Source organism: Struthio camelus, chromosome 18, assembly GCF_040807025.1.
Source record: "Struthio camelus isolate bStrCam1 chromosome 18, bStrCam1.hap1, whole genome shotgun sequence".
In the NCBI taxonomy this organism is placed as follows: Eukaryota; Metazoa; Chordata; class Aves; order Struthioniformes; family Struthionidae; genus Struthio; species Struthio camelus.
The window spans coordinates 7,640,108-7,647,717 of NC_090959.1; the positions used below are offsets into that span (position 1 = coordinate 7,640,108).

At 50.3% G+C, this 7,610-nt stretch overlaps 1 protein-coding gene across 1 annotated transcript; it reads right to left on the reverse strand.

Moving 5' to 3' along the window:
* Positions 1-274: 274 nt before the first annotated feature.
* SYS1 (SYS1 golgi trafficking protein) lies at positions 275-2,880 on the reverse strand. Its single transcript, XM_068912046.1, has 3 exons — positions 2,632-2,880; positions 1,851-1,918; positions 275-1,163 (listed from the first exon to the last, which is right to left on the reverse strand). The coding sequence occupies exons 1-3, from the start codon at positions 2,791-2,793 to the stop codon at positions 923-925; spliced, it is 471 nt and encodes a 156-aa protein (XP_068768147.1). The 5' UTR covers positions 2,794-2,880; the 3' UTR covers positions 275-922.
* Positions 2,881-7,610: the final 4,730 nt, after the last annotated feature.

The following is a 7,610-nucleotide window of genomic DNA, read 5'->3' on the forward strand; positions in this document are numbered from 1 at the left end:
ACCTCCTGGTTAGGGCGGAACAGTGAGAGAACCTGGATTGCTGATGCTCCTCCCAAAGTGAGAATTATGCTGTCAGATTTCCCCAGATAGCACTCTGTCTTGATTTCAGAGTAGAGTTATGAAATATTTACTGTAGGAAGCTTTATGTACCCTAGATAGCAGGCATCCTACAGCCATGTGTTCTCCTCTGGCTGTATCTTTCTCCATTGCCACAACATAGACATTCATGGTATTTCTTGAAGAGCTCAGCTTCTCAAGAGAACTGTAACACTCGCACAGCAACATAATATTTTATTATTACAAAAGGTTTTTTTCAGCAAACTGCTGCCTGACATATCTAGGTATTAAACATGAAAACAGCAACTCAACCCATTTACAGTTATAGGTTATTTACGGTCTCAGCTGGTGATTCAGATAAGTACAAGTATTTTCTTTCTCCCCCATCTATTCACTTTGATTTTTCCCCCCCGCTCTCAACCAAAGCACAACTGAAGAACAAACAGGTTAGCAACTGGAAGCAGCAGCTCCCAGCCCCACCGCTCACTGTGCCAGCTGCTGCAAGAAATGCTGACCATTGCATTACCCCAGCTCTGACAACACAGACCTCTCACATTTTTTAAATTCCAGATGCACCTCACGCATCAAGTTTTGCTACCTGGTTTTTAACAGTCACGAGTGAAGAGTTTAGGAGCGCACTTGCAATGCAGTCATGTTAAATGCTTTGTGTTAATAAAATAAACATCTGCTCCCCCTCCCCCCATTGTCTGATGATGACAGCAGAGATGTTCACACTCATGCAGTCACCAAGGTCTAAAGAAGTCTAAACAGACCTGCTGTGCTTCTTCAGTGATGATTTTCAGGCATTAGATGCACTTGTGCTGGAAACAATGACTTAATGCAGCTTGGTTTTGCCAGAGCAAGTTTATACATTGGATTTGGGAGCAGAATTCAATGGGATTTCTTTCAGTTCTATCCTCATGCAGAGATACTCTCCAATCACAGCCATGAGTGCGGTGCACACGATGTGCACTAGCCACCAAGTCAGAGTTATGGGAAAGTGAGAGTTGTAAATCCAGCAGCCCAGAAGATGGAAGAAGTGAACTGTGACTGTGAAATCCAGGCACTGCTTTCCTCGTCGGATGAAGTACAGCAAGCCCAAAGCACTACAAAATAAAGACAAGAGGTTAACAAATAAACTGCTCAGTGCCTATGGAGAAGGGGATACAGCAACAGCTATCAGGAGTCGTCGGTGTCGATTTAGCTATTTTAAAACTTATTAAATGTGCTAAGCACAGGCTGCTTCTGACCTTGCTCGCAGCCACTGCAGTAAGATTTAAATGGCTTACCGCTTTTTAATTAAATGATGGCAGGGAAATGAGCTTTTAGTTTAAAAATTCCTGCCTGGCTCTCTGCCCTCTCTCTCCCAGTAATCCTTGCCCATTGGCAGGGGTTAATTACATTACTGTTTATAGATCAGTGTTTGCTGAGATTCATTATTTCCAACTTCCAGTAAAACCTCTCAAAAGTAGATCTCATTCCCCTAGTTGGGAAACTGAGGCAGTGAAATCAAACCACTCAAGGCAAGATGCAGAAAGTCACCTTCATAGTCAACAGTTCCTGACTGTCCTCCCCTCCAAGCAGGAGGGGCAAGAAACAATCCGACCTCAGCAGACATGCTAAACCAGGCGCAGCGCTTTCAGGAGATGTTTTGAGAAAGACTGTAGGTCACGCTACAACTTATCATCAGGGCACTGCAGTTAACTTTAACACGAAGGAAGATCAAACACAAGACATAGGGACCATCAGAAACAGAAGAACACTGTGACAGCTCCAGGCAGTCGCTGACTTACCAGGTGAGTGCATTGAGGACAAAAGCCATCATGGAGAGCCTCCCAGGTGGGGTTGAGAAGCCTAAAATCTACACAGGATTACGAGTAAGAGGCAGCAGCAGAAACGACAGCCCACAGTAAGTCAAGCTTATCCTGGGGCCCAGCCACATCGGGGCAGCCCTGCACTTCCTTATAATCTGTCAGAGGAGCCTCTGCGCTTGCAGCAGTCCTTCGGGGCGGGGGGGGCGGGGGGGGGGTCTGCCTCTATCCCTGGAGGCACCTACACAAAAGGGACGGGTCTGTTTCTACAGCGAGCGTACCAGCTACACAAGTGGGGGTCTGTCTTCACGAAGAGGGGTTATTTACATGAGCAGGGGGGTCTGTCTCTATACTTGGGTGCACCTACGCGTGGCGGGGATGGGGGGGAAACGCACAGGGAAGGGCCCTCTCTACATGAGGGAGCACGGCCTACTGGCGGGCGGGAGGGGGTCTCTCTCCATACAGGCGGCTTCCTAGACGACCAGGAGATAGACCTGTTCCATACCGGGGGCTACCTATAGCTGGGGGGTGCCTGTCCGTACCAGAGGGGCGCTGTACGAGGAGAGGGCTGTCCCTACACCGGGCAGGACCGTTATGGGGGGGGGGGGGGAGACTGTCCCTATAGCAGCTGCCCCTCTATAGGGGGTCCCCTTTGGGGGGGGGGGGAACAGGCCTGTGCGCAGGCGGCGGCCAGCGGGCCCGGCCCCGCGGCGGGTCCCCCGGGCCGGGGGCCGCTCCGCTCCGCTGCCGGCGCAGCCCTCACCTCGTCGCTGAAGACCTGGTGGAGGGAGGGCGCGGTGCGGCCGAGGGCGCCGAGGAGGGCGAGCCAGAGCCCCAGGGAGCTGTAGTAGCCGGCCTGCAGCAGCACCATCTGCGCCACGATCAGCGCCGGGTCCCACACGTAGCTGCGGAACTGCGCCGCCATGCCCCGCCGGCCGCCTAGCGCGCCCCCGCCGCGCGCCGCGCCGCCTAGAGCGCCGCCGCCGCGCCGGAAGTGACGTCCGCGGCGGGGAAAGGGAGGGGGGAGAGGCCAGGGGAGCCGCGCGCCCCCTGGCGCGGGGGAGGGCGGCGGCGGCGCGGGGGGGGGGTCACCGGGGCGTGACCCCTGACCCCCGCCCCCCGCCCTTTGACCTGGCCCCGGGCGCCGCCTGGGGCAGGCGAGGCCGCGTTTTGACGTGAAATCCGGTGTTTTTGTGCCGGGCTGCAGCGGGCAGCCGGGCTCTGGCAGCAGAGGTGGCAGCGGGGGGCCCGGCCAGCCCCGTGGTGCCCGGCCCGGAGCGGCCGAGAGCCGGGCGAGGACGGGCCACTGCCCGCGCTGCCGGGCCCTGCCGTGGGGCCCGTCTTCCCCCCGTCCTCGGGCCGGAGTCGGTAACTCTGTGGCCGTTAACCCAGGTTCGCCGCTGCCTTGCGTGCCGAGGCCGCCCGGCAGGGAAGCAGCTGTCGCGGCTGCCCTCGGGGCCGGAGGCCGGGCGTGCTCGGCTCGCGGAGAGGCGCCGGCGGTAAACGCGTCCCCCTGGGCTCTGCCTCGGACTCGCTGCGAAACGCTGCCCGGACATTCAGTTCACAGCCGTGGTTTGCGGTTTCCTGAGCCCTCAGGGTTATTTGTTGGCGCTAGCAGTCCAGAAGGGCCAGGCCTTTTCTAAACAAAAATAAAGCACTGTTCCAGAACCGTGTGCGGTGAACTCAGAGAGAAAAGCTGAAAGAAAGGGGGAGGAAAGCGTTCGACACCCACAAGTAGGTCAAGGCAGTGCTTGGCCGCGTCCAGGGCTAGACAGTACACGCCAGGCGGGTTGTGCCATAGGCAGAGCAGCAGAAGTGGGCATTCAGCAAGGTTTTAAGCACAGACAGAATGTGAGCCTTGTGCTGAGTGCAAAAAGGGCTGATGCAGTGTACGTGTGAAGAAGCGTGGTTTTCTTAAGAGGCTGGAGTACACACTTGATTTAGTCCACGTGAGCAGTTCAGCAGCAAATTTCATCTGTTCTTTCTGCCTGGTTGGCAGACAGCGGCTCAGTGGTTTCTCCTTTTCCTGCAGGGTGGTGATCTGGGTTTATTTCAATGTAGTAAATAATTTGGTTGAGTGGGCCATGTTAAAAAGACACAGGTACTGAACATAGAAGGAATGATTGTCCAGGAATATTTACTGTCATTTCTAGTCCAATTCCCACAGGTTCCAAGCCTGATGGTGGCTGTTGCCCAGCTGTTCTTATTTAGACTTTTAGCTTTAGGCCACAGGGCATAAAGATTTTGTTAGGAGTCTTGATATGCCCTTGCAACACCTTTCTGTTACAGGGCTGGTCTGGTTTTGGGCTTGGGGGTTTTTGGAAGAAGGTTTCTTCAGATGCGTGGTGGTTTCTCTCTATGACTCATGAAATGGCTGGGTGCCAGAGTCCCTCACTCTCTGCTGTACTCCCTTGTGGTCTGGTTTTGGCTGCTGAAGTTCAGGTTAGTGGCCCAGATAAGATTCCCTGTTAACTTGGCTTCAGACCTGAGAATCGTCACTAACTGAATACTGAAGTCCCCAAGGCTGCATGGGACAAAGGAGAGTTCTGGAGATAAATTCTCGTCTGGAAAGAGGAGAGGAGAAAACCCAGGCTGCTCCAGATGGAAGGAGAAGCGAGGAGCTGCCACAGAGCTCTTTTCCAAAGGGAAGGAGGGCAAGGGAGGAATCGAGCATTTAGGGGAGAAGGCAGAAGGACATCGGTCATGTGGGTGTGGAATATTTTCTGGCTGTAGGAACTCAGATTATGATCTCTGACACTTATGACGTTTTTTCTATTTCCATGTGTGGGAAGTTCCTGTAGCTTTGCTGCTTGTCTTTCCTTTCTCATTCTGTGACTGTCAGCATTTTTTCCTCCCTATTCCCGGACTCGTTGCTCCTAGAAAGTATTGTGCAAGGCAGAGGCCCGCTGGAGGTGGGCCAAAACTGTGAGTTTTGACTCAGGCCTTCAGAGAATTTACCTCCGAAGGAGCTTATCGATCTTAGTGAGTGCAAAAATGAACGCGGGGAAAATCCCACGTCCTATCAAGGCAGTCTGCTACTTGCACGTTGCTGAGCATAAATTCTGAGACTCAACACTTCCTCTTTTACTGTTGGTAGAAATTGGTTTCCTTCTGCTGCGCTCACCTCTCCGAGACGTGCAAGCCACCACTTAGATATTAATTTTCACTTTCCTCTTTCCTTTTCAACCCTTGTAGAATGGACTTCCCTTTCCCAGCAACATTTTGGTTGTTTGATCACAGCAAACTGAAACTCTGAGCTAGTGCAACAGAAGTCCCTTTAGGACTGCTGGTATAACTGGTGGGTATCTTTCCACAGCCAGAGTCATCAGCAACAATATTTCTCATGTATCCGATTGTCCGTGGAATCACGAAATACCAACTGGTGTTTTGGGAGGTGCCAACTTGAATTCCTTCCAGATTTGAGACTCCTCCCTGCTTGGTTGCTGCCCCATAATTGAAGGAATCAGCCTGACAGCAGTCAGTCAGACATGTGTGAGTTCAGACTGCCTCCTGCCCTGTTCTGGGAACGTAACAGTATTGACACAGTGAAGAGATGTGGCACAAAGACATTTGTGATCAGCGTCCTGGGAGTCAGCTGCAGCCCAGTTCACAAGTGTGAGCTCATTTCCTGGCTGACTTCGTGATGGCATGTTCAATGTTCATGTTTCTTTGCATGCACTCCTTAATTCAGCTCTTCCTCCCCTCCAAAGCTGCACCTGTTTAGGAGGCCACGTCCTTCTCCTGAAAGAGGATTTTCTCACCGAGAGGAGCCTAGTCTCACACCCCTTCTCTGTGTGAGCCACCTTCCTAGGAGGTGCTTAAAATGGATCTGGAAAGCAAACATTTCAGGGGGAATAAACAGCGCATTTTTAATTCTCCTTTTCTTCCTCTTAGTTCAAATGAAAGATGGAGGTAGGTGGGGCGGGAAGGCGTCTTAAAGGAGAAAACATCGAAACACAAAGATTACGCTCGTGAAGGCGGCAGTCAATTTTGGTCTCCTGGATTCTGACTAGAACATTCTTTTTCTAACCAGCTGACGATTTTGTGTTTTGTGTGTGACACCTGCATGTCACGAAGAACAGCAGGTGGGAGAAGAAATGGCAATATGCCCAGGACATATCAGATGCCCTGAGAATGTACCGAGATCACGTGCAGCTATCGCGGTCACTTCTTCATCAGGGGTATGGAATAAGAATGCCCTATTTAGCCAGGGATTCTTTCCGTAAGAAATGGCTGTGTTAGACAGCATTGTTTTTCCTCCTGAGGAATCACTGCCTAAAACAGGAAGTTATTTATTTATGTGATCCGTATTTCAGCAGCGGATATACAAAGGACATTGCTATCTATCTGAGCTGAGCTTTGCTGGGATTCATCTCCCCCTTGCCAGGCAGGTAGGGTTTATGCTAAGGTCATCTTTGCTAAAGGGAGAGTAAGGCTGAGATTATATGTTTTCAGAATAACTCAGTGTTAAGGAGTTCAAAATGTGGGACAAGATTTTCACAGTTGTTCCTCTACCCATGCAGCGTGCAGATGTGTTTTTCCAAAAAGCTCAGTATGCTGAACAGACTCTGGGAGGTGAGATTTTTTTGAAAGTCTAATTAAGGTTTCTTACTGCTTGTGAATCCTGCTCTGAGCTCATTTCAAATCTGGCTGTAGGAACTGTACTGAGCTTGGCTGTAAAACCTCTTTTCCTGGCCAATGCAATCGTATTTACGATCTAGAATTGTCCAAAAAGGCCTGTACATGGCCTTTTCAAGATAATCCAGACATTTCTTTACATGTCATATAAAAATGTGATTCCCTCCGTGCCCCAAATGAATTGTACTTGGACGCTCCGTTCTTCTTCTAGCATGTTTGTGTTGCATATATGGAGTTGGCAGATGTTTATTTTTATTTCTGAAGTAGGAGTTAGTTACCTGTTCAGTATTGAACATAGGGTTAAGAACAACGGTGGCCAGCCCACATTAACTTTTTATTTCTCTGCGAACTAATTTTAAATGGAAAAGGGAATTGGTACACCTAGAACGTGAAAGTTCACAGCCCAGAACAAATTTGAGGCTCAAAATGTGGCTTTTTCTGCCACTTGTCTCACTTCTAGTGACGTTTCAGTAAAATGTATTTCAGTTGCACATTCGTTCTCCCTGAGCTGACTTGTCCTGCCGCTCTCAGTGAGTGTCATATAGCCATGATTTTTCTGCATTATTCCAGAGCAGAACGTCAACATTCTGATAGGGGACCTTCGAAGGGCAAAATGAAGCAAGCTATTGTATGTCATGGGTTCATAGAAGCAAGTTAAAATCTTTGTGGCTGTGTTTCCTCTCATATGGTTTCTGAGATACTGTCACAGAAAGTTTGTGTGTGGCAGGGAGGTGGATCTACAGAATGCATTTTGAAAATGTCATTGGTAAGGTTATGTAAATTTGTTCTCAAGGCTGGAAAGTACATTAGGGTCGAGTTTAATTTTCTCTTCTGTTTCCAGCTAGGCAGAAGCCAAAGATTTCTATCGGTTTGTTGGAAAGATTGTGCCTGCAGGTCTGACTACTATGGGACGGCGGTCTCTGGGTCAAATAGGCAGACTGGCCATTCTGTCAAAGCAGGGAAGCTGACTGTGATCAGAAGTTCTTGTGGACTTTTCTTAGGAGAGAAGATGGTGTCCTGTGCCTTACAGGCATTTTTTGGAGGAAGGGTGGGCACTGGGGAATATAACAACTGGGAGGAGAACTGTTTATTGTGCTCGTTTCA

What these genes read in the sequence shown, in the direction of transcription:
- SYS1 (XM_068912046.1), bottom strand. Translation starts at nt 2,793, where the DNA reads ATGGCGGCGCAGTTCCGCAGCTACGTGTGGGACCCGGCGCTGATCGTG. An exon ending in ACCAGGTCTTCAGCGACGAG is followed by an intron (nt 1,919 to 2,631) that starts GTGAGGGCTGCG and finishes AATCCTGTGTAG; the next exon opens with ATTTTAGGCTTCTCAACCCC. An exon ending in GTCCTCAATGCACTCACCTG is followed by an intron (nt 1,164 to 1,850) that starts GTAAGTCAGCGA and finishes TTTATTTTGTAG; the next exon opens with TGCTTTGGGCTTGCTGTACT.